This window comes from Protopterus annectens, chromosome 15.part0, assembly GCF_019279795.1.
Source record: "Protopterus annectens isolate FY-2018-M chromosome 15.part0, PAN1.0, whole genome shotgun sequence".
Lineage (NCBI taxonomy): Eukaryota > Metazoa > Chordata > Ceratodontiformes > Protopteridae > Protopterus > Protopterus annectens.
Genome location: NC_056749.1, coordinates 723,867,269 through 723,894,665, shown reverse-complemented (window position 1 = coordinate 723,894,665; position 27,397 = coordinate 723,867,269). Strand labels below are relative to the sequence as shown.

At 44.1% G+C, this 27,397-nt stretch overlaps 1 protein-coding gene across 1 annotated transcript in view; it reads right to left on the bottom strand.

Annotated features, from left to right (window-relative positions):
- The window catches only part of LOC122790034 (P2R1A-PPP2R2A-interacting phosphatase regulator 1-like), an 849,731-nt gene that overhangs the window by 335,186 nt on the left and 487,148 nt on the right, over positions 1-27,397 (bottom strand). The window contains exon 9 of the mRNA XM_044057585.1: positions 1,289-1,385. Coding sequence (XP_043913520.1) covers positions 1,289-1,385 — 97 coding nt within the window. The remainder of the gene's footprint in view (positions 1-1,288; positions 1,386-27,397) is intronic.

Genomic DNA, 27,397 nt, shown 5'->3' with positions numbered 1-27,397 from the left:
ACTTGAGTTGGTACTGGAACAAGAGAAGATTATGTAGGGGGTTAACACCGACATTAGACCATGATCCCCAAAGGTTAGTTCCTACAACTGAGATGAAAGGCCCTACTTGAGAATGTAGACTTGTGTTTGTCTTTCTGTCTGCCAGGACCTGTTGATGAAGATTGTATGCAATGATCCCTCCTCAGGTTGGGCTTCTAAGGCCTGTTGGACGTGGGGAAAACATGTGGAAGAAGATTCTCAGTTCAGAGTACAGTGACAAAGACTCTGCCAGGAGGCTCACGGGACCACTTCTTACAAAAAGGTCAGCAGCAGGTATACTCCAGTTGCTAGAATGATGAACCTGAGGTACAAACTGTGATGCAACTCCTCACCACCACCATCATCACACACACAAACACAAGATGGATGGCAGGAGTTGCACCACTTCCAAGACTCCCATCACCATCTAGCAACAGGTTTAAGTCTGAACTAAGGAGGCAGCATGCAAGACCACCTAGACTCACCTTCAAGAGAAGGTGACTGGCATCTACCATACTGCTCCTTTGTGTGCTGAAGATACTCTGGAACTGAAATGGGATCATCCTGCTGGTCCCTGCAATGGGCACCTTCAACTGCCACCGTTCTAAGTGAAGACACATGGGTCTCCACTCCCTGTTCTCTCTGCGTGCGGGTAGCTATGTTAAACCATTGGTAGTTATGAGAGTAATTGATGTGCATCCTGCCCCAGTCACACAGATGATACCAATCTGGCTCCTGGCTCTGAACATGATAGCAGAAGAAACAAAATGAAGGCTTAAACTTTGCATTTATCAAAAATAGTAAATGTAAGGAATAATCCACAAACTTCGAGGGCAAAAGAATAGAACTGTGTGGCACAGGATTTGGGTACTTTCTCCTAGCCTAGCTCAAGATGTCACAATGGATGTTAAGTATGCCACACTGTGTGGGAACAAGGAGAAAAAAAAAGCATCCATACCAGTTAATAGGGACAGACCACGTAATTAGAAGCTAACAACTTTGGTTGCTTTAAGAAATAATAATATATAGTATTACAGTACAATAAAAAGCAAAAACATGCATTATCAGTACTGCTAGTAATAAAAGTACAAAGAAGACAATATCGTACTTAGATGTCAGACTTGTAAGGTAGCATTTTGACCTGCAATGTCATTCTACTAGGTGAAGCAATATACATTCATCAACAAGTCACTTGAACATCACATTTGACACTTGTGATGCCCATCTGCTCTCTCCACACTTATAACTTGCAGATGGTACCAAGACATACCATGAACTAAGATCTGGTAAGTGCGTGACGTCAGGTGACAGTATACTGCTTGTTCCTTGGAAGAGTCTCTTTGGCTGGCTTTCAGTTTCCATCTCACCTACAAAGGATCAGAAAAACAGTGAATCGCCAAAAAATGTAATATAAGCACAACAAGAATATTTTTCTTTTACACATTTCCAAGACTGGAAAATTTCTCAAAATGCTTTTAAACATCTTGTGCAAGTCTGCCATGTAAAATTAAATGAATGACTCCATATTTAGGCAAATAAGTTGAATTTTGTGTGTATTTATATACAACAGAGTATTTGATACTTAACATAAGTAATGAAAAACAGAGCCTATTGCCTAGGCACTCTACAAAACAAAGAAACACAGACACAGACACACACAGACACACAGAGACACACACAGACACACACACACACACACACACACACACACACACACACACACACACACACACACACACACACACACACCAATCAAATCTGCAGGAAATTACATATACTTTAAAATTAAGAAAGAACTCTAGAAACCCCAACTAGAATTCAGATAAATGTTTCTTTAAGGGTATTCCAGAGCTCTTCTAAAGAATTGTTTGGAATCATGTGGCTGAATCAGGGAAGGTGTCTGTCTCCAAAGAATTGGAGCAGAACAGGCAAAGTAGAGGTTACCAGATGTCTCTAGGGGAATCCTTGTAACTGCCAATAGTCTGGGACATGATGACCTGAGATAACTTGCTAGTGCAGGTTCTCAGCAACTCCTCTGAATGCAGGACTCAAATTATGAAGGGGCCAGTAGATAAGGACTGGAACTTTAAGAATACACCTGCCAGCAGCTGTCAGCCAATGCAGCATTTACAAACCCAGTGTAATGTGAAATACACAGGATGTTTCAGTCAACATCTTGGCTGCAGAGTTCTGCACCCATGGCAGGCATGCCAAATCAGCAACAGAAAGCCCAAGGTAGACAGCATTACAACAATTCAAATCAAGATATAACTGGTGCCTGAACTACTGTTGCTAGGTCTGTAGATGGAGTAAGTTGTAGATGGAATAAGCTGTCAGGTCAAGATGGAAATATGATACCTTGGCAATGGCTGAGACATGGTCCTTCAGTGTCAACCTACTATCAGGATAGTATCTGTTAAGCCACAGTAACATTTTAAATACTCCTGTTGGATCACATAGTTCAGAGTATCAAATGCAGCTGAGAAATCAAGGACAGCCAAGATCGAAATCAGCCACTGATTCCTCGTCATCAGGAGATCACTAACTGCTTGAGCGATGGCTGTCTCTGTGTTATAGACTGCTGGAGGTCAAAACTCATACTACTTTTGGCATGCCATCCAGATTAGTGCACAGAGTAATTTTGTCCTTGTGAAAAAAGTACAGTTGTGTACACTTACCATAAATGTAGATGTTCGAGTGTATTCACTGTTGCAGTCATTACATTTGGGTAATCTGCTGGCAGGTTGCCCTCAGACGGCCTGAATAACAAAGTCTTGGGTCCTGCGTCGGTTGCTGTCTCCTCTTCCATGATGTCAGGTCGTCAGGGGTATAAAACATGCAGCCGACGCCATTTTAATCAGTTTTTCTTGCCCCAGATTTCAGGTGCCCCCCAAATGGGGAGCAAAATTACATAAATAAACTGTAAATATATAAATGCACCTTAGAAACATAAAATTTACCTTCAACTAAAAGCAAATACACCACAAGGGCTTTTGAGTATAGTGAAGGAAAGAAAAGGTATAGAACGGCGGGTGGGTAACCGGATTGCAACAGTGAATACAATCGAACATCTACATTTATGGTAAGTGTACACAAAGTACAGTTTTGTACCTACCATAAATGTAGATGTTCGAGTGCTAATACAGCTGCAGTCATGACAGATGGGTTTTCCTGCCGTCAGGCGGGTCCTCGTTCGGCCGAATTCCAAAGTCTAGGTCCGGCATAGGTTGTCGTCGCTTCTTCCCTGACGTCAGTGTGACAGGGGTATAAAAGAACCAGCCGACGCCATTTCCTTCAGTTTTTCTTGCCCCAGATGTCAGGTGCCCCCAGAAGGAAGGCAATACATACATTTATGTAATAATGCAATGCAATATAATAAAAAAACAGTAGTTGCAAGCAAATACACCATAAATGAATACCCCAATCAGGTAGTATGAGGAGGTGTTAGCCAATAGGCCTGTCCCAAGAGGGGAAGGAGGGAGGGGAAACCTGGACTGCAGCTGTATTAGCACTCGAACATCTACATTTATGGTAGGTACAAAACTGTACTATGTTCATCGTGCATACAGCTGCAGTCATGACAGATGGGTAGAATCCCAAAGCTAAAAAAGGGGTGGTAGGCACTAGGTGGAACTAGGAGAAGCCAGGATGCCCTGCAAGACTGCAGTGGCAAAGCCTGCTCTAGTTTCGGAGTATAATGGCAAGTGATAGTGCTTGGAGAAGGTATGCACAGAACTCCAAGTGGCTGCTTCCAAAATATCTTTGGTGGGAACCCCTCTGAGGAAAGCTGCAGAGGTAGCTGTGGCCCTTGTGGAGTGAGGTCTGATGCCTGCAGGTACAGTTTTACCCTGAAAAGCATAACAAAAGCGTATGCAGTGGGCTATCCATTTTGAGATTGTCTGTTTGGATATTGGCTTCCCTTGAGCTCCTGTAGCATAGGACATAAAGAGTTGCTCTGATTTTCTGAAAGGCTTTGTTCTGTCCAAATAATAACGCAGCTGTCTGTGGATGTCCAAGGAATGTAGTAGTCTCTCCCCTTTGTTTTGAGGATTAGGGTAAAAGGTAGGAAAGTGGATAGCCTGATTCAAAGCTACCCTGGATACCACCTTTGGCATAAAGGACGGATTGGTTCGTAAGGAAACTCTGTCCTGATGGAAAATGATGAAAGGCTGCACAGCCATGAGGGCTTGTAGTTCCGATACCCTGCGAGCTGAGGTGATAGCCAGAAGGAAGGCTGTTTTCCAGGACAAATATTGCAGTTCTGTTGAGGCAGCTGGCTCAAAAGGAGGCAAGGTCCGTTTTTCTAGAATGAAATTGAGGTCCCAAGCAGGTACTGGTTGTTTCCTTGGGGGTTTTATATTCTTAGCCCCTCTGAGGAATTGTTTTAACAGGGGGTGAGAGAATAAAGGAGGATCAGTGTTGTATTCTGCAGAAATGGCTGAGGCATGGATTTTGATGGAGGAGAATGAAAGTCCACTGCTTAGCATGTCAGCTAGATACTGTAATATTTGAGGTAAATTCAGTATTCCAGGATTCTGGCCCTTTTTCTCATTCCAGGCACAAAACCGTTTCCATTTTGCTGAGTAAGCTTTTCTAGTAGAAGGCCTTCTGGCCTCCAAAATGACATCCTGCACCTCCTTGGAGAGTAGGGTCTGTTGTGAAGTTAAGGAATCTTCCATGCGGCCAGATTGAGTGTTTTCAGCTGACTGTGAAGAGTTTTGAAGCTGTGCTGAGTCAGAAGAAGAGGCATTAGAGGTAGGATCCATGGTGGGGAATGCGTCAGGCTCCTCAGGAGTGGGTACCAGTGTTGTCTTGGCCAGTCTGGAGCAATGAGAATCATCTTTGGTCTGTCTGCTCTGGTTTTTAATAGAACTTTGGGCAGCAGAGGAAGAGGTGGAAAGGCATAAACTGTCATTGTTGTCCACTCTCCAGGCCTGTGGATGAAAGGTCCTTGAGCAGAATTTTGCCAATTGGTGATTTTTGTGGGAGGCAAAGAAATCTATGTCTGGCCTTCCCCATGCTTGAATAATCTCTGTAAAAACTTGAGGATGCAACTTCTATTCGTGTGGATCTCTCATATTTCTGCTTAGGTTGTCTGCCAGCGTGTTTTCCTTGCCTGGCAAGTACTGTGCTTGAAGTTCGATTTGTAATTCCAGAGCCATGTTCCAAAGAGACATGGCCAGCCTGCATAGGGGGTATGAATGGGTTCCTCCCTGTTTGTTTATGTACCACATTACTGTGGTGTTGTCTGTCCTTACCAATAGTTGACCTGGATGCAGAAGGTTTTTGAAAGCTATAATAGCATTTATTACTGCTAGCATTTCCTTTTGATTGATGTGTAGGTGCTTTTCTTTTTGGGACCATTTGCCCTGAATGCACCGATCTGTCATGTGCGCCCCCCAGGCGTAGTCCGAGGCGTCTGTTGTGATGACTTGATTTGCTTGAGGCTTGCAGAATGGGAGACCTGTGTTTCTTTGGCATGCTTGAGCCCACCACAGTAATTCCTTTTGAAGACATGGAATCAGTGGTATTATTGTTTCCAAACTGTGGCTGTGTTGAGACCATAGGTTTTTCAGGTACCATTGAAGTTTCCTCATATGCAGCTTTGCACATGGGATTAGTAGGATGCAAGATGCCATGAATCCCAGAGCCTGCAGAATTTTCCTTGCAGTCAGCCTAGTGAAATTTGCTAGTTTTCTGAAGTATTGAGTTAGTTGCCCCTGTTTCTCTGGCGTGAGGTAGGCCATCTGGGTGTTTGTGTCCAAATTGGCACCCAGGAAAGTTATTGTTTGAGAGGGTATTAGCCATGATTTCTTTTTGTTGACTTGTGTATTCCAGAGAATTCAACAACATTATTACAAAAGCCAGATGTTTCAGAAGTATGTGCTTGCTGTCCGCTTGGATCAGGCAGTCGTCCAAATATGGGTATATTTGTATCCCTTGAAGTCTGCAGTAGGCAATTACTGATGCCAGGCATTTCGTGAATACTCTGGGCGCAGTAGATAAGCCAAAGGGCAATGCAGAGAATTGATAATGGGTTGAACCTGCAACAAATATGAGGTATCTTCTGCAATCTTGTCTGATTGGGACATGCAGGTATGCCTCCTTGAGGTCCAATGTTACCAGCCAAGACTCCTTGCCCAGCATGGGAAGAAGCTGCTGTAATGTGAGAATCTTGAATTTTGGCACGAGTAAAAATGTGTTTAGGATGGATAGGTCCAAAATAGGTCTCCAATCATTTCCCTTCCTTGGTACCAGGAATAGTCTGGAGTAAAAACCTTGACCTTGTTCTTGTGTAGGTACCTCTTGAATAGCTTTCATGTCCATGAGATCTGAAATTTGTTTTTGTGCCTCTGCCCTTTGATTGTGTGGCAGGTTTGGCATGCCTCTCATTTTTGGAAGGGTGTGAAAATGGAATCTGTAGCCTCTGTTTATAATGTCCAGGATCCATTTGTCTTTTGTAACAATATGCCAATTTTTCGAAAATAATGCCAGTTTTCCACCTAAGGGTGCTGCCATTTGAGCCTTGCTTGGCATGCAAAGGGGAAAGTCATTGGGTTTGCTTTCTGAATGGCTGCGAACTATCCTCACCACCTCTTTGTGTAGGAGCGTGCCATTGTCTGCCTCTAAACGATCCTTGAGATTGCCCTCTGCCCCTCGGGCACCTGTATCTACCTCTTTGGGGTCTGTCCGTGGCTGGAAAGGACCAATTTTTGGAAGGCCAATTTCTACTGAAACGTGGAGGTTGTACCTGTAGGAAATCTTTTACTGTTTGCATTGATTTAGCCTTTTCCACCATTTCCTTTAATACCTCCTCAGCTTTAACACCAAATAATACATCTTTTTGCAGAGGGGCATCTAGTAATTTAGCTTTGACATGATCTGGTAAGGTTTGCTCTTTGAGCCAGGCATGTCTACGTATGACTGATCCTGTAACAGCAGCTCTACATGAGACCTCTAAAGCATCAAAACCACATTGCAAGGTATGTTTACCCACTTGTTCTGCACTATGCATCAAATCCTGCAACTCCTTCAAGTCTAGTTGTTCAGGCTGTGACATTTTGCTTCTCAATTGTGATAACAGAAACTGTTGGTACTTTAACATATGGAACTGGCAGTTTAATGCCCTCATGGTTAAGGTGGCCGAGGTGTATACCTTTTTCCCCCACCTTTCTAAAGCTCTGGAATCTCTCTCTGAAGGTAATGGATTTTTAGCAGTGGAGGTCTTAATTCCCTTGGGGCCCTGTGAGATAGTTTGTGGGTCAACAGCATGGCTTTTGTATAGGAATTGGTGTGAGTCAGGAACCCGGTAATACCTGTCAGGCTTGACTGGGGCTGGAGGTAGAGAGTCTGGGTTAAGGCAGGCCTCCGGATACACATCTAGAATGTCTAAGACAGGAGGTATAGCCAGAGGCCTGTGCTGAGGGAGCAAAAGAAAATCCCTAAGCCTTTTCTTGGAGTCTGAGTACTCTTGGCCTTCCCAGTGGAAGTGTTGCCTCAAGGTATGCAAGGTTTCCCCAAAAGAGTAATCCTCAGGGGGGAGACAGAGGGAATGGACTCCTCTGCATCAGAATCTTCAAAAGGGGAGTATGAATGTTCCTGGTCATCAGAATGCTCTGAAATAATGGAGGCCTAGTCCGAGGAGGGGGATTCTTCCTCCACTCTGGGCCTTTTGTCTGGGGGGGGGGGGGTTGAGAACCCCTGATAAGAGTAATCAAATCCTCAGCCATTTTGAGCATCTGCTTTTTAGGCATGGGGCCTTGAGAAGGGCCCTGTGGAGCTTGTCTCTTAGTATGCATGGCTGCTTTAGACTTAGTGAAAGCCTTGATAGAAAAAGAAGAGGAAGGCCTGAGGACACCTTGAGAGGTGGCAGACCTGTCTAAACTCACCGCCAAGAGTGGCTTCGGTATCGGTAGTCGGGGTGTGGGCCGAAGAGCCTGTGACCACGGGTACAGTAGACACCGCCAATGAAGTGTCGTTGGTAGTCAGGGGCTGCATAGGCGCCTCACTGAGAACCGGACCACCTGTAGTCGGCTTTGGCGTGGTGTCGGTAGAAGCCGCGGACCTCGTATGTCGGTCCTTATCTTTGCGTTTTTTACTCAAAACTGGAGTCGGAATATCCGACGACATGATGTAATTACATTTTTTGCCAAAATAGTGTTGGGTGAACTCCGCCCGACGCTTAATGGTGCGTCTGTTGAATGTAGCACAAAAACGACAGGCCGAGACGTCGTGGTCTGGGCCTAGGCAAGGAATGCAGAGGGAGTGAAAATCCTTATGCGGTATTTGCTTCCCACATGAAATGCAATTAACTTTGTCTGACATCGGTCTGAGGCAAGAAAAGTTTCCCCATCGGGGTACTTAGCTTTCAAGAAGACTTCGGTTGCAAAATATTCGTAATCTCAGGAGCTGGCCGACCGGCACTTGCGAACTGCTTCTGCTTCGGGCACCGCGCGGCAAGAAAGACTGAAGAAAATGGTGTCGGCTGGTTCTTTTATACCCCTGTCGCACTGACGTCAGGGAAGAAGCAACGACAACCGACGCCGGACCTAGACTTTGGAATTCGGCTGACCGAGGACCCGCCTGACGGCAGGAAAACCCATCTGTCATGACTGCAGCTGTATGCACGATGAACATCTGTACTATGTTCTTTGTGTTTCACTGTTGCAGTCATTACATTTGGGTAGAATCCCAAAGCTATGGATGGAACTAAACAGCATTAGGAGCAGCTATAAGGCCCTGCAGGACTGCAGTGGCAAAGCCTGCCCTGGATTTAGAGAAGAGAGGTAAATGGTAATGCTTTGTGAACGTATGAACAGAGCTCCAAGTAGCAGCTTCTAGAATGTCTTTGGTTGGGACCCCTCTGAGAAAAGCTGCTGAAGTAGGGGCAGCCCTGGTGGAATGGGATCTGATCCCCTTGGGCACAGATTTACCATGGTGTAAATAGCAGAAACGAATGCAGTGGCTTATCCATTTAGAAATAGTCTGCTTTGATAAAGCTTTCCCCTCTGATCCTGCAGCAAATGCTACCAGTAGTTGCTCAGACATTCTTAGAGATTTTGTCCTGTTTAAGTAGAATCTTAGTTGCCTGTGTACATCCAATGAACGCACAATTCACTCCCCTATTCTGCGGATTTGGGAAAAATGTTGGCAGGTGAATGGTCTAGTTAAGAGCCACACTGGATACCACCTTAGGCATAAAAGAAGGATTGGTCCTGAGGGCCACCCTGTCCGGGTAAAATATAATGAAAGGCTCCACTGCCATGAGAGCCTATAGTTCTGAAACCCTTCTAGCTGAAGTGACTGCCAAAAGAAAAGCTGTCTTCTAAGATAAAAATTTTATATCTGCAGAAGCTGCTGGTTTAAAAGGAGGCAGGGTGAGTTTTTCCAGCACAAAATTGAGGTCCCATGCAGGAGTTGGTGTTCTCCTGGGAGGCCTTAAATTTTTGGCCCCTCTGAGATACTGTTTTAGCAGTGGATGAGAAAAGAGGGGAGATTCTGTGTTGTAATGAGCTGAAATGGCAGAGGCATGTATTTTTACTGAAGAAAAAGATAGGCCCTTGTCAAGCATCTCAGTTAAGTATTGTAAAATCTGAGGAATATTGGGCTTTGCTGTGTTTATTCCTTGTGCTTGGTTCCAAGTACAGAATCTCTTCCATTTATCAGCATAAGATTTTCTAGTACTAGGCCTTCTGGCTTCCAAAATGACATCCACCACAGATTTACTGAGAGATGATGTTTCAATAATTAGTTGATTAGCCATGCTGCAAGATTCAGAGTTTGGAGCTGAGTGTGCAGAATTTGACAGTTCTGCTGAGACAGTAGATGAGGTGATTGAGGCAAGTACCATGGAGGAAGGTGCGACATATTCCTTAGAAGCGGGTACCAGTGTTGGCAAAGCCTGTCCAGAACAATTAGAATCATTTTTGTTTTTTTCCTGTCTGACTTTTAGTAAGACCTTGGAGAGTAGAGGCAGAGGGGGAAAGGCATAGACTGATAGTTTTTTCCAGCTGAAGGATAGAGCATCCACTTTCCATGCTTTTTTGTGATGAGTTCTTGTGCAGAATTTGTCCAACTGATAGTTTTGGGGAGAGGCAAATAGATCTATGTCTGGGCTTCCCCATTTCTGTATTAACATGCGGAAGATTTGTGGATCCAGTTTCCATTCATGCGGGTCCATAAGATTTCTGCTTAGGTCGTCTGCCAGAGTATTTTGCTTTCCTGGCAGGAATTGAGCTTGAAGATGTATTTGGTAAGTCAAGGCTGTGTTCCACAAGGCCAATGCTAGTCTGCAAAGGGGGTAGAAATGGGTACCCCCCTGCCTGTTTATGTACCACATAACTGTGGTGTTGTCCGTCTTTATCAGTAGTTGTCCTGGATGAAGTAAGTCCTTGATGGCTGTCAGCGTATTCTGAACAGCTAGCATTTCTTTCTGGTTGATATGCAGATGCATTTGGTTTGGGCTGCATTTACCCTGAATGCATCTCCCTGCCAGGTGCCCCCCCCCCCCCCCAAGCATAGTCTGATGCATCTGTAGTGAGGGTTTGGGTGGCAGGGGGTAGAGTGAATGACAGTCCCTTGTTTTGGTGACATGTCTCTGCCTACCAAAGAAACTCCTGTTGTAGGCAGGGAATGAGAGGAATCACTGTTTCCAGGCTGTGACAATGTTGACTCCATAAACTTTTTAGGTACCATTGAAGTTTCCTCATATGCAGTCTCACATATGGAATTAGTAGAATGCAGGATGCCATGAACCCCAAAGCCTGCAGAATTTGTCTTGCAGATAACTGGGTTTTTGTTGCCATTTGTTTGAAGTATGTTGTCAATTGCATTTGTTTGTCTGGCATGAGGTAAGCCGTCTGGGCAGTTGTATTCGAGCTTGCACCCAGGAATGTAATTATTTGAGCGGGTACCAGTTGTGATTTCTTTTCATTTATGGTGTACCCTAGGCATGCTAGAAGCCTTTTTACAAACTCCAGATGTTGAAGAAGAGTGTCCTTGTCCTCTGCCTGAATGAGACAATCGTCCAGATAAGGACAAATTTGAATGTTTCTTTGTCTGCAGAATGCAATTACTGGTGCCAGGCACTTTGTAAAGACCCTGGGCACAGTAGATAAGCCAAAGGGCAGTGCAGAGAATTGGTAATTGCTTTGAAGTGGAGGTATCTTCTGCAAGATTCCCTTATTGGGATATGCAGGTATGCCTCTTAAGTCTAGAGTTACTAACCAAGCATTCTTGTCTAGCATAGGCAGTAGCTGTTGTAAAGTCATCATTCTGAATTTTGGAATGTCCAGGAACATGTTCAGAATCGATAAGTCCAGTACTGGACGCCATGAATTGTCTTTTCTGGGTACCAGGAAAAGTCTTGAATAAAATACTTGTCCTTTTTCCTTTTCTGGTACAGGTTGAATAGCCCCCATATCCATGAGGGACATGACTTGTTTCTGGGCCTCTGCCCACTGGTTTTGTGGCAGATCCGGCCATCCGTTTGGAAATGGCAAAGTATGGAAATGAAATCTGTACCCCTGGGATACTATGTTTAATACCCACTTGTCCTGGGTAATTAACTGCCAATTTTGAGCATGAAGTGCTAGTTTTCCCCCCAAGGGGGCTGCCAAAAGATAAGTGCTTGGAGATGGTAGAGGAAAGTAATTGAGACTGCTTATTGTAGGGTTGTGCTTTATTACCTCCAGATTTGGAGGTGGAGGCACTCCATTGCTTTGACCTGTAAGATCCCTGTGATTGATATCTGGACCCTTTTGAGCACCTGGGTTTGCCCTGAGTGGCTCTGTTGGACACAGGAAAGGACCAATTTTTTGGTAGGCCAGTGCCTATTGAAACTGGGTGGCTGCACTTGCAAGAAATCTTTTACAGTTTGCATAGATTTAGCTTTGGCTTCCATTTTCTTTAAAACCTCTTCTGCCTTATTACCAAACAAAGTATCATGCTGCAAAGGGGCATCCAACAATTTTGCTTTAACATGATCAGGCAGATTTGGCTCCTTGAGCCAGGCATGCCTTCTTATTACAGATCCAGTAACGGCGACCCTACAAGAGGCCTCCAAGGAATCAAAACCACATTGCAAAGTATGCTTTCCAACCTGTTCTGCTGAATGCAATAAATCCTGTAACTCTTTATTTTCCACACAATCAGAAATCAACATAATTTTCTGTTTCAGTAAGCCCATAACATGCTGTTGATATTTAAGCATATGAAACTGGCAGTTTAAAGCCCTGATTGCCAAGGTTGCAGACGTATAAACCTTCTTACACCATCTATCCAGCTCCCTGGAATCTCTATCAGAAGGGGTAGGATTTTTGGCTGTAGAAGCCTTAACACCCTTGGGACCCTGAAAAATAGTCTCAGGATCAGCAGCAGGATTTTTGAAGAGAAATTTGTGGGAGTCAGGAACCCTGTAATATCTGTCTGGCTTACTAGGAGCCGGAGGCAGGGAATCAGGAGCCATGCTTGATTCCAAGAACACATCATGAACAATGTCTAATACAGGAGGTATTGCCAAAGGCCTATGCCGAGGAAGAAAAAGGAAATCCCTAAGCCTCTTTTTGGGTTCAGAGAAGTCCTGACTCTCCCAGTGAAAATGTTCCCTTAAAGTATGCAAAGTCTCTCCAAAAGAACAATCCCCAGGAAGAGATGCATCAGAATCCTCATAAGGTGGAATAGAAAATTCCTGATCAGAAGAAATGGAAACCTGATCTGAAGATTCATAATCAATGCCTTGCCTGGGCCTCTTAGTGGGGGGGTTTGGAACTCCTGATCAAGGTAATTAAATCCTCAGCCATTTTGATAATTTGTTTTTTAGGCAAAGGGGCCTGAGCACGTGGCTCATGCATCGGTTTTTTAGACATAGAAGTTGATTTTGACCTTGTTTTTGTTGATGGCGTTGGTTTAATATAAAAATGTACAGGCCTGAAAACACCCTCAGAAGCTGGTGCCTGCTCAGCGGCTCTGGACCCATCCAAGGGAGAGACATCTGCGGGTTCAATACTTTGCGAATCTCGCGGCATACCGGACTCCGAATGGGTCTCGGTAGAGGCCAGCGACTCAAAAATAGCAGGTATCAGGGGCTGCAAAAGCGCCTCACTGAGTACCGGCGAACCGTGACTGACTTAGGAGAAGCTTAGTCGTCGGTTTTGGACCATGATGTTCTGTCTCTGTCTTTTTCCTTGCGTTTTTTTGTGAACTCCGGTAGTCGGATTGCTACCCGACGACATTTCAGGGTAGTTAAATCTTGAACCAAAATATTTAGAAGCAAAAATATACCAACGCTTAATAGTGCGTTGGTTAAATTTAGCACAAAACCGACAGCAAGGCACATTGTGATCAGGGCCTAGGCAAAGAATACAGTACAAATGAAAATCCTTATGAGGTATTTGCTTCCCACAAGTAATGCAATTATTAACTTTTACTGACATCGGTAAGGAGCAAGAAAAAGTTTCCCCAATGGGATACTTAGCTTTAGTTTGAAGACTTCAGTTCTGAAACTCGAAAACGAAAATTTAAGGAGTCGACCGACCGGCACTTGCGAACTACTTCTGCTTCGGGCACCGTGCGGCAACAAAGACTGATTAAAATGGTGTTGGCTACATGTTTTATACCCCTGACGACCTGACGTCATGGAAGAGGAGACAGCAACCGATGCAGGACCGAAGACTTTGTTATTCAGGTCGACTGAGGGCAACCTGCCAGCAGATTACCCAAATGTAATGACTGCAACAGTGAAACACGAAGAACATTTATCTATGGAGATTGACAAGAGAAGACTTGTAATTTTGAAACTCTTACTGCTGAAGTTCATTAGTTCACAGTTATATACTATGCTAATGACCACTAGGCCCTTAATAAGCCTAGCCATGTAAATCAACCCAACTGTGTCCCTATGTACCATGGGCATTTATTATAAGGGGATACATCAGTTAGTAAGTTTTTAGAGGTTATGTGTGTGTGTGTGTGTGTGTGTGTGGGTGGGGGGGGGGGGCAGTGGCGAAGTATGTTAATTTGGGTATTACTGTCTGCATTTATCAGAGACACGGGGCCAGCCCTAGGATGAATTTCTGATTTTCCACCCATTGGTCAAGGTTGTGCTTAAACAGAGGTAAGGATAAACTCTGCTTCACATGGATGGGGAGCCTGTTCCAGAGCATGGGGATCCTTTAAGATACATATCTGTCTTGCCAGCATGTCTTATTTATGTACTTAATTACTACAAGGCCTGCCACCCAACAGTCCTCAGACTCAATTGATCCAACAACCTCTGCCTCCCGGCCAGCTAGGACTACAGGCATGTGCCACCGCATTTCACAAGCAAAATTTAAATCCTTGGATCTAGTGATTATGATGCGGTTCAGTTTCTTGATGTACAAAAGAGCCATCAGAGCTGGATTCGAGGATAGCTTGTATGCCAGGCACAGATCACCTATCAGTAACCTGTTGAAGGCAAGAATATAGAGATAAGGCTTTAAGGCCATACAGGACAAATGTGTGTACACCCTGGATTCTCCTGGTAAGGAACCTGTGTGGGTGTTCCCACTGTTGTATATGTTTTGTCAGGTACATGCCAGAGGGGGCATTATACTCAATGATGGGCCCGATAAGGGTCAAATAAAGTGGCACAAGGACTTCCTTGGACCTGGTTGCAAGGCCCCTTACTTATAAGACGGATGACATGGAATGATTTTCTTATTACCTTGGCCACATGTTTATTAAAGGGCAGCAGCATTCTCCCATATTGGTGAGTACCAGGCCCACTATGTTTGAACTTCTGGTAGGTCAGTGTGCTATCAGGTCAAGGGTATGTGTGTTTATGAAGTCCAGGAATTGTTGTGCCTGCAAATATGAGACAGTGTATGTTTCCCAGTCTATAGAGGAGTAGTTAAAGTCTCCCATGAATAAGGTATTTGGTTTAATGGTAAGTGTATCCATTAGGTCTAGGTAAAAACTATGGGACTCCAGGGACATAGACGGTGACCTACTGCTTGCTAGAACATAGTAGTGATTGCAACTAGGAACAATGTCTTCTAAAATAAGTATTTAACAGACCATTATGGGCAGAAAATGAGAAACTGGAAAAAATGTAGCTTACCATGAAGTTGTACACAATTCAAACTTGCCAGCACTAAAGAAACTACCTGGTGATAACTTTAGTTTTATCTAACCCTGAATGCTTTAATGGAGGCATACATGCTGATGTAATCTTGTTTTCTTGGAAAACTAACTACAATGCCCTACTATGTTTGTTTGTGTCTTTTGGCTTTTCCTGATTAGGGGTCGCCACAGCTGAACTCCGGTCCGCTAATGATTGGCAGTTGATTTTTATGTACCGGCTTGCCAGGCATGACGCACAACCTTCAATGAAGGTACGCCCATTCACGCATGTCTCCACGCAGAAGACGCTCTAGCTGAGAATCGAACCGGACAGCGTCTTACTGTGAGGCAACAACGCTACCGGAGCACCACCACCGTGGGTATGTATTATCATATTTTAGTTTCATTCACTTAGAATGGAAGTAGTAAGAAACTGTCAAGTTTGTGAATCCTAAGTAAAAAAAAAAAAAAAAAAAAGTCAGTGACTTTTTTGCAGCAAGTCTTACATATGTGACATACCATATAGGAACAGCTCTATTAAAATACTGAAATAACAGAATTATTTTGTGAGTTTCAGCTCCTGTATACTTTTGCTGAGTAACCGAGTGCTATACTTTTTGGCTTGCAAAGTTCAGCTAGTTAGTGAAGCTGCTCCCAGTTGTTATCAGGTTTATCTTACTTCAGGATGTAAAAAGTTTAACAAGCATACAACCAGGAAAGGAAAAGAATACAGATTTACACAACAGCACAATGTCAACGCATTCTGAATTTTCAGCCTGAAAAGCTTTACGACCTCAATGGGTGTGAAATACAAAAATCTACAGGCAACCTACTGTGTTTTGTTTTCCTTAGTAAAACACTTTCAGATGTGACAGGCAACCTGGTGCAACATTTAGGCATACAGATTCATAATGTATTAAAAGATTTCATTCAGCCCAGCATGGTGTCCACTGAAGAAGATAACTAAAACAAAAATGCTACACAGTGGGTAGAGACTGCTAAGTCATTCTTTTTAATATGTGAAAATATGGGGGGGGGGGTCACTCTCTAGGGGTTAAAGCACATTTTAGGGAGAGGTAGTGTTGCATTTAAGGTGTAGCTATCTTTAAATTCCACTACTGTTGCGGTTTCTACAAGGGGAATGGGTTAGTTTTTCTACACTAAAATTAAGATCCCATGAGGGAGACAGTTCCTTAAAAGGAGGTCTCATCAGGAAAGCATTGCTCAAAACGGCTTTTCAGACCTTTTGAGATGCTAAAGGGGAATAATTAAAACCTTGGTGAAAATTTGAAATTGCTGTTAAGTGAAACCTTGCTGTGCAAAAAACTACAATCTTTGGTAAAAAATATCAGCTAGGAATTATACAATAGTGGAATTGGCCAACAATGAGAACAATGTCCATTTGCCTTTGTAAATCCTTCAAGTACAAGGCTTTTGGGCTGCTGTCAGGATTTGGATCCTAGAAGGTTAAGAAGGATTACTGGTCATTAATGGAAATGGAGAAACAGCTAATTTGAAACAGTGAAGGCCTAGATAAGGCTTGCTGGATGGAAGAGATAGGAGACCTGCTTGAGGTTCTACGAAGGAGGGGTTTCCCTTTGAGATGAAGCCACAAGAGAGGAACCCACACTTGTTGGCGTCAACAAGGGGCTATAACAACAAGTTTGGCCTTGCAAATTCTATCTTCCTGTAGAAATGTACTTATTGGATGAAATGGAGGAAAGTTACGGAGAAGCCTTGGAGGCCACTGGTGTACCAGAGTAGATTGGGGTGTTTGAACCTCTAGTGGGATGAGAGAAAATAAGCTGCTGCATTTGGTACTGGTCAGGGATGCAAAGAGATCATATCAAGGCTTTCCCTAGAGATGGAAAACCATCCATGCTGTTGCTAGACTGAGGGACCACTTACGTGGTTTTAGAAGGCATTTGCTGCATCTGTCCACTAATTACTCAGCATGACTAGGGAAGTGCTCTTTTACCAGAAAGCAAAGTGAACCGACTGCCTATTCCCTACAGCCTCATAACATCTTCACACAAGGGACAGGAACCGGTTCTCCCCTCCTTGCTAATGTAAACACTACTAACATACTGACTGAGAGTATTGCAAACCATACCCTGGGGAAGACAGTCCTGTAAAGCTTATAATGCCAGGAGGAACTTCATCTCCAGGACATTTACATGCAAAGAAGCTTAATGTTGAGTCGAAATCCCTTGAACCATCAGTTCCAAGCACTGCTCCCACCACACCATGAAAAAAGAATCCATGGAGAGTGTAACTGAAGGAAGTGGGAGAGGATATCCCTTGCTGACACTGACAGACGTAGTCACCACTGAAGATGGCAGCAGCATACTTTGGCTAAACAGATGAGCTGATCTCAAGAATCCTCCATCTAAGACCAATGAATGTGTACTATCCACTGCAACACTCTCACATGAAATTTCGCAAACTGCAAAGTACAGTTGTGTACACTTACCATAAATGTAAATGTTCAAGTGTATTCACTGTTGCAGTCATTACATTTGGGGTAATCTGCTGGCAGGTTGCCCTCAGTTGGCCTGAATTCCAAAGTCTTGGGTCCTGCGTCGGTTGCTGTCTTCTCTTCCATGACGTCAGGTCATCAGGGGTATAAAACATGCAGCCGACGCCATTTTCTTTACTTTTTCTTGCCCCCGATGTCAGGTGCCCCCAAAAAGGTAGCAATATTTTTATGTATATATATATATATATATATATATATATATATATATATATATACACATATACATATACATAAACATGCATCAATATAAACTTTACCTTCATCTACAAGCAAATACACCACATAGGTTGTAGAAGACAGAGAAGGAAAGATGAACTGTAGAGTGACAGGGGGATGGCGGAAGGGTAATCTGGACTGCAACAGTGAATACACTCAAACATCTACATTTATAGTAAGTGTACACAACTGTATTATGTTCTTCCTGTTTCACTGTTGCAGTCATTACATTTGGGTAGGATCCCAAAGCTATGGTTGGGAGGCTGGGGCTAAACAGCATTATGTGCGGCTATAAGGCCCTGCAGCACTGCAGTGGCAAAGCCTGCCCTGGACTTTGAGTAGAGAGGCAAATGGTAATGCTTTGTAAAGGTGTGAACAGAACTCCAAGTAGCAGCCTCTAGAATGTCTTTGGTTGGTACTCCTCTGAGAAAGGCTGCTGAGGTAGCTGCAGCTCTGGTGGAATGAGACCTAATGCCCTGGGGCACAGATTTACCATGGTGAAAGTAGCAGAAACTGATGGAGTGGCTTATCCATTTTGAAACTGTCTGCTTTGAAATAACCTTTCCTTCTGATCCTGCAGCATATGACACTAGTAATTAAACAATTTTCTTAGAGCTCTAGTTCTGCTCAAGTAGAATCTTAGCTGTCTGTGTACGTCCAAGGAATGCAGAATTCTCTCCCCTTTGTTCTGCGGATTTGGATAAAAAGTTGGCAGATGAATTGTTTGGTTAAGAACCACACTGGAAACCACCTTAGGCATAAAAGTAGGATTTGTCCTCAGAGACACCCTGTCTGGGTAAAATATGATAAAAGGCTCTACCGCCATGAGGGCCTGTAGCTCTGAAACTCTTCTTGCTGAAGTAATTGCTAGTAGCAGAGCTGTCTTCCATGATAAATACTTTATATCAGCAGTAGCAGCTGGTTTAAATGGAGGCAGGGTGAGCTTTTCCAACACATGATTTAGGTCCCATGCAGGTAATGGTGATCTTCTAGGAGGCCTTAAAATTTTGGCTCCTCTAAGATACTGCTTTAGTAAAGGATGAGAAAAGATTGGTGGCTCTGTATTGTAATGAGCCGAAATGGCAGAGGCATGGATTATGACTGATGAGAACGATAGGCCTTTGTCAACCATCTCAGTTAAGTATTGTAATATCTGAGGAATATGTGGTTCTGCTGTATCAGTTCCTTGTGCTCGATTCCAAGCACAGAATCTCTTCCATTTGTCAGCATAAGATTTTCTAGTGCTAGGCCTTCTGGCTTCCAAAATGACATCCATCACATCTTTACTGAGAGGTTTCGATTATATGATTACATGATTAGCCATGCTGCCAGGTTCAGAGTTGATTGTGCAGGATATGATTGTTTTGCTGGGACAGTAGTTGTGGTCTTTGAGGCAAGGTCCAAGCTGGGTATTAAGACAAGTTCCTTAGGATTGGGTACCAGAATTGGTTGGGCCGGTCCGGGGCAATTAATATCATCTTTGGCTTCTCTTGTCTGACTTTTAGGAGGACCTTGGGTAGAAGAGGCAGAGGAGGAAAGGCGTAAACGGATAGGTTTTTCCAACTGAAGGATAGGGCGTCCACTTTCCATGTTTGTCTGTGATAAGTCCTTGTGCAGAATCTTTTCAATTGATAATTTTGAGGAGAGGCAAACAGATCTATGACTGGACTCCCCCATTTCTCTGTTATCATGCTGAAGACTTGTGGATTTAGTTTCCAATCGTGCGGGTCCATAAGGTTTCTGCTTAAATAGTCTGCCAGAGTGTTTTGTTTTCCTGGCAGAAATTGAGCTTGAAGATGTATTTGGTAGGTCAAAGCTGTGTCACACAGTGCCATGGCTAATCTGCAAAGGGGGTATGAGTGTGTGCCCCCTTGCTTGTTTATATACCACATGACTGTGCTGTTGTCCGTCTTTATCGGTAGTTGTCCGGGATGAATTAAGTCCTTGAAGGCTGTTAGGGCATTTCGAACAGCTAGCATCTCTTTCTGGTTGATAAGTAGATGCATTTGTTTTGGTGCCCATATGCCCTGAATGCATCTTCCTGCCATGTGGGCCCCCAAGGCATAATCTGATGCATCTGTTGTTAAGGTTTGGCTGGCAGGGGGTTGAGTGAATGACCGTCCCATGTTTTGGTGACAGGCCTTTGCCCACCATAGAAACTCCTGTTGCAGGCAGGGAATGAGAGGAATCATTGTTTCCAGACTGTGTGAATGTTGACTCCACAAACTTTTTAGGTACCATTGAAGTTTCCTCATATGCAGTCTTGCACATGGAATTAGTAGGATGCAGGATGCCATGAAGCCCAGAGCCTGCAGAATTTGTCTTGCTGAAGACTGGGTTTTTGTTGCCATCAGTTTGAAGTAAGTAGTCAGTTGCCTCTGTTTGTCTGGCATGAGGTAAGCCATCTGGGCAGTTGTATTCAAGCTTGCACCCAGGAACGTTATCTTTTGAGAGGGTACCAGTTGTGATTTATTTTCATTTATTGTGTACCTTAGGCATGTTAGAAGCCTTTTTACAAATGCCAGGTGTCGAAGAAGTAAGGATATATTTGTATACTTCTTTGTCTGCAAAATGCACTTACTGGTGCCAGGCACTTTGTAACGACCCTGGACGCAGTAGATAAGCCAAAAGGCGGTGCAGAGAATTGGTAATGCATTAAGCCAGCCTTGAATCTGAGGTATCTTCTGCACGACTGTCTGATTGGGACATGGAGGTATGCCTCTTTTAGGTCTAAAGTCACCAGCCAAGCATTTTCGCCCAGCATGGGCAGAAGCTGCTGCAAAGTCAGCATTTTGAATTTTGGAATGTCCTGGTATGTGTTCACAATTGATAAATCCAGTATTGGCCGCTAGGCTTTGTCCTTTCTGGGTACCAAGAACAGTCTTGAATAAAACCCTTTTCATTTTTCCTGTACTGGTACTGTCTGAATGGCCCCCATATCCATGAGGGACATAACCTGTTTCTGTGCCTCTGCCCATTGATTTTTTGGCAGATCTGGCCAACCATTTGCCATTGGCAGAGTGTAGAAATGAAATCTGTATCCCTGTGATACGATGTTTAGTACCCACTTGTCCTGGGTTATTAACTGCCAGTTTTGAGCAAAACGTGCTAATTTTCCCCCTATGGGTGTTGCCAAAAGATAAGTGCTTGGTGTAGGCAGAGGGAAGTCATTGGGATTGCTTTCTGTAGGTTTGCGCTTTATCTCCTCCAGATTTGGAGGTGGATGCGCCCCATTGCTTTGACCTGTATGAGTCTTGCGCCTGGTATCTGGAACCATTAGGGCATCTGGATTTGCTCCTTTGAGCTCTGTCTGACACAAGAAAGGACCAATTTTTTGTAGGCCAGTGTCTACTGAATCTTGGTGGCTGCACTTGTAAGAAGTCTTTAACAGTTTGCATAGACTTAGCTTTGTCTTCCATTTTCTTTAAAACCTCTTCTGCCTTAATACCAAAAAGAGAATCATGCTGTAGAGGTACATCTAGCAATTTAGCTTTAACATGATCAGGCAAATTTTGTTCCTTTAACCAGGCATGCCTCCTAACCACAGATCCAGTAACTGCGGCCCTGCAGGAGGCCTCTAAAGAATCAAAACCACATTGTAAAGTATGCTTTCCAACTTGTTCAGCTGCATGCAATAATTCCTGCAATTCTTTATTTTCTGCACATTTTGAAATCAACATCATATTCTGTTTCAGCAATCCCATAACATGTTGTTGGTACTTAAGCATATGAAAATGACAGTTTAAGGCCCTGATTGCCAAGGTTGCAGATGTATAAACCTTCTTTCCCCATCTGTCCAGTGCCCTTGAATCTCTGTCAGAAGGGGTAGGATTTTTTTGCTGTTGAGGCCTTAACTCCCTTTGGACCCTGTGAAATAGTTTCAGGATCAGCAGCAGGGTTTCTAAATAAAAATTTATGTGAGTCAGGGACCCTGTAATATCTGTCAGGCTTACTGGGAGCCAGAGGTAAGGAGTCAGGGGTCAAGCTTGACTCCGAAAACACATCATCCATAATGTCTAAAACAGCGGAAATGGCCAAAGGCTTGTGCTGAGGGAGAAGGAGGAAATCCCTGAGCCTCTTTTTTGATTCTGAGAAGTCTTGACTCTCCCAGTGAAAATGCTCCCTCAAAGTATGCAAGGTTTCTCCAAATGAATAATCCTCAGGAGGAGATGCAGATGGAATAGACTCCTCAGCATCAGAATCCTCATAGGGAGGTACAGATAATTCGTGATCAGAAGAAATAGAAACCTGATCTGAAGATTCATAATCAGTGTCTTGCCTAGGCCTCTTATCTGGAGGGGGTTGGGTACCCCTGATCAAGGTAATAAGGTCTTCAGACATTTTGATCATCTGTTTTTTAGGCATAGAGGCCTGTGCACATGGCTCAGGCGTCGTTTTTTTAGTTTTAGAAGTTGCTTTTGTCTTTGATTTTGCAGCTGTAGTCGGTTTCATATACAAATGTTGTGGTCTGAATACACCCTCAGAAGCCGGTGCCTGCTCAGTGGCTCCGGACCCATCCGAGGGAGATACATCCATCAGTCCAATACCTTGAGTATCTTGCGGCATGCCAGACTCCACGTGGGTGTCAGTAGAGGCCTGTGACTCGAAGGTAGTGGGTATCAGGGGCTGCGAAAGCGCCTCACTGAGTACCGGCGAACCGGCGACTGGCTTAGGAGAAGCTTTGTTGTTGGTTTTGGATCTCGACTGCCTTTCTCTGTCCTATTCTTTGCGTTTTTTATGTACTCCGGTAGTTGGATTGCTATCTGACGACATTTCTGGGTATTAAATCTGTTCTTTGGATCTGAAATTTGAACACGAAAATCTCAGGAGTCGGCCGACCGGAACTTGCCAACTGCTTTTGCTTTGGGCACCGTGCTGCAAGAAAGACTGAAGAAAATGGCGTCGGCTGCATCTTTTATACCCCTGGTGCACTGGCGTCAGGGAAGAGGCGACAGCAACCGACGCCGGACCTAGACTTTGGAATTCAGGCCGACTGCGGGTAGCCTGCCAGCAGGATAACCCAACTGTAATGACTGCAACAGTGAAACACGGTGAACATCAACATTTTCAGGAGTTGGCCGATCGACACTTGCGAACTGCTTCTGCTTCGGGCACCGCACGGCAAGAAAGACTGATATAATGGTGTTCGATGCATGTTTTATACCCCTGACGACCTGACATCATGGAAGAAGGGACAGCAACCGACGCAGGACCCAAGACTTTGTTAATCGTGCCGACAGAGGGAAACCTGCCAGCAGATTACCCAAATGTAATGACAGCAACTGTGAAACATGAAGAACATCCAGCACAGCTCTTTATGAACCCATGAAGGACGGCCCTAGAAAACCAGCTGTAGCTCTGGAAATTCCATCTAACTTGTAGTGCTTGGTAACTGTATACAAAGAAGTCCAGATAGCTGCCTCAAGAATAGAGTTAGTATATAAACCTTTGAAAAAAGCACCAGAAGAAGACACAGCTCTAGTAGAGTGAGTCTTAACAGAAGGAAGGCTCTTACCATGAAAGGAATAACAAAAAGAAATGGCTTTAGAAATCCAAGAAGAAATAGTTTGCTTGGGCACAACCAATCCTAAGGACCTAGAATAAAATAAAAAAAAAGCTGATCATATTTATGAAAAGTTTTAGTGTTATCTAAATACAATCTGAGTTGTCTATGCACATCCAACATATGGCGCACCTTCTCAAAGGCAGACTGCGGAGAAGGGAAAAAAGTTCCACTGTATTCAGCATTCGTCAGACCTATCATTGAGTACAATGCCCCCTTTGGCATGCACCTAAACAGGCATATCAAACAAACGAAACGTCCACATACGTTCTTCACTAAAAGAATACAGGGTGTAAGTAAAATATCCTGTGCAGACCGCCTCAAGGCTTTATCTCTGTATTCTGTCTCCTACAGACTTTTGAGAGGAGATACATGCCTGGCATACAGGGTATTGTTAGACTCCACCCTGATGGATCTCCTGCATAGCCGCAAAACAAACAGCACCAGAATTACCCATTCTAAAGGCTTAAACCTTGTCTGTGATATAAACAGGACCTGCTGGCGAGACAGGTATGTATCCCAGAGACTACCCCGTCTATGGAACAGACTCCCCATCCATGTAAAGCAGAGTTCCTCCCTAACCCAATCCAAGTGCAACTTGGACAAGTGGATGGGAAACCAGAAATGTATCCCTGGTTTGGCACCTATGTGTCAAATGGACACAGGTAACCTTGTAAATGGTTCATCTCCCAGGCCCATGCTTGCACTTATCAAGGTATCACATCTTGTCAGAAATTTAGGATGCATGGCAGGGCTTAAAAAGGCCCTTGTGGTCGTTAGCCTAGTAAACACCTATGAACCTATAAGACTGATTAAGAGACAATTCATTCACCACCTTGGGCATAAAAGAAGTATTAGTAAGAAGGGACATCATAACCTTATGAAACACCAAAAAAGGGGAAGCCATAAGGGCTTGAAGCTCAGACATCTATCTGGCAGAAGCAAAGGCTAATAGAAGAAAGATTAGTTGTGTAAAATCTTACCATAACCAGAGATGTCCTTCGCTTCCATGATGCAGCATTCTCACATGTGGGATCCTCCACCACAGGTGACCCGAATGTCCAGCTCTTATACCAAAGCTTAAGCCAGGCTGCTGTAAGGTACATGGGACATCACACTTAAGGACCATAAACCACGGGGCCATAAAATATGACGTCCGTACACACAGATCTCAGAACTGAATGTCCAGACATACAAGAGTCTAAGGGTAGCTGAAGAATGCCATCCAGACAGGGAAAAAGTCCTCTGGTGGGGAAAAAGGGAGGGAAGGAATACTGCAACATGGAAGACAAGGACATCTATAGTTATGGTAAGATTTTACACAAGTAATCAATGTCCTTCTAATTTCATGTGGCAGTATTCTCACATGTGGGAGAGTACCAAACCTTAAGCAAATAAAAGGGTGGAGGAAGAAGTAGCAGTCTCCAGGAAGCTATGGAGGATGGCTTTTGCAAATCCTCTCCTAGCTCTGGGGATGTTATCCATTTTATAGTGTTTAGTGAAAGTGTGTATATAACACCATGTAGCTGCCTCTATGATAGTGGCTGTATCAAGGCCTTTAAGAAAGGCTCCTGAAGAGGCCACCATTCTGGTAAAGTGGGCTCTAACTGTGTGGGGTAACTCTTTACCATGGAAAGAGTAACAGAAGGGTATAGCTTTGCAGATACAGGAGGATATGGTTTGTTTGGATACAGATTTCCCCAGGGCCCTGGGGTGAAAGGATACAAAGAGTTGGTTGGACTTCCTGATGTCCTTAGTCTTATCCAGATAAAACCTCAGTTGCCTATGAACATCTAGGGGAATAGAGCACTCTCTTACTGTCATTTTGTGTCTTCTGGTGCGGACTCCCCTTCCAAGGGAGCAGTACTCCAGGAGAGGCCAACTGGGAGGCATAAGTGAGAGATTCATCAGAGGAAGAGGAAGAAGACACTTCCTCAGAGTCTGTGGAGGTGGTATGGAACTAGCAGAGGCAGGCCTGGGACTCAAAGTTGGCAGGGTAGGAGTTTGTAAGGCTGTAGGCCTCAGGGTCCATAAAGGCTTGAAAGACTGACTGAGAAAATGCTTGCCAGTCAGGCTAATCTTCCGCTGGGGGAGATAAATGCCTAGTATTTTGTTTTCTTTTGAGATGTCTGAGAGGCTAAATGCCTGGTATCAGACATCAGGCCTAGAGTCGTAGTGCCTTAATCAGAAGTGGCTAATGGTGGCCGTATAGGTGAGCCGGGTTCCCCTCGACATCGGTGGACAAAGATGTTGCAGAAATCTCTGCAGAAGTGCTGGCTGGAGAAGCAACAGCGGCTTCCAAAATGGTACCTGGCGAAGTCGCCTATCCTATCGGACATTCCTCATCCCCTAGATCAGATGCTGGCGGGATGTCCAAAACCAGAAGTGCAGTGTCAGGCCTAGAGACCTTGACCTTCTTTTTTAGGTGGCTCTGGCTGGATGGCTGATTCAGGATCCATACCGAGGGCACAGTGTTTCAGGCACTGGTTTTCTACAAACAGTTTTGAGGGCTGCTAGACAGCTGCATAGGGCCTTAGGGACGAATGACTGGCAGATTTTACAAGCTGTATGGTCTTGGGACGACCCTAAGCAAAACAAGCAGAGATCATGTGCATCTTTGTGTGGAATTTGCCGACCGCACTTACATTTTCCCTTCCTAGATGACATGGATGGAATCAGTTAAAAAAAGAGATAAACAGCAACCTAACCTTAGCCAAAAAATAAAGAAAGATTCCCCAATAGGGTACTTATCTTTAACGTAGTCAGCAACGTGGTGCAGAACGAGCAAGTTGATGTTCGACTGCAGCAGAGACGTTCTGAAGTCTGTGTGTGTGGACGTCACATTTATGGCCCATGGTTTATGGTCCCTACATGTGACGTTCCACACACCTTACAGCAGTCAGACTTAAGCTTTTGGTATATGAGCCGAAGTTCGGGTCGCCTGAGGCGGAAGATCCCACATGTGAGAACACTGCAACATGAGAACAGAAGGACATTAGTCTTCCAAGAGCAATACTGCAAGGAAGCTGAAGCTGCAGGCTCAAAAGGTGCCTGGGTCAAATTTTCTAAAACAAAATTAAAATCCCAGGGAGGAGGAACAAGCTTCCTGGTAGGCCTAATATGTATGATGCCTTTAAGGAATTGCTTAGCTTCAATTCTAGAAGCTAAAGGAGGTGATAAAGGCAAACACACAGAAATAGTTAATAAGTGGGCCTTGATAGAAGAATAAGCCAACCCAGTACTGAGCAGTTCACACAGATAAGAGAGACCCAAAGGAACATCCACAAAAAGTGTATCCAGGTTATAAGAAAGACAACCAACAGAAAACCTCTTCCATTTAGATGAGCAGTATTTCCTAGTAGTGGGTTTCCTGGCCTCCTGCAGAACCCTAAGCACGTCCTTAGAAAAAATGTGTCTACATAGAATCAAAATCCTATCACTCACAGTGTCAGTTGAAGTGTGGACTGGTGGGGATGCATGAGAAATCCCTTGTCTTGTGTGACCTGGTCCACCCTGTGAGGTAACTTGTGATGACTGCCCTTGGCTAAATGCAAAGGAAGTGGGAACCAGTGCTGTCTTGGCCAAAAGGGAGTCACCAGCAAGATTCTGGGAGCATCCTGTTGTATTTTGAACAGGACTTTTGGAATGAGAGGAAGGGGAGGGAAAGCATAAAGAGACATCCCCTTCAAAGAAAAAGAGAGGGCACCCACCTTCCAAACCAGAAGACCTGGGACTCTGGCACAAAATAGAGGAAGTTGTTTGTTCAGAGGGGAGGCAAAAAGATCCATTTGAGGAGTACACCACTGGTGGACAATGTCCAGAAACACATCCATGTGAAGTATCCATTCATGGGATTGAGTTATGGACCTATTCAGAGAGTCTGCCACAATGTTTTGACCTGAAGGAATGTAAACTGCTAGATCATCACTTGATACTGGATAGCTAGTTCCCACACTAGG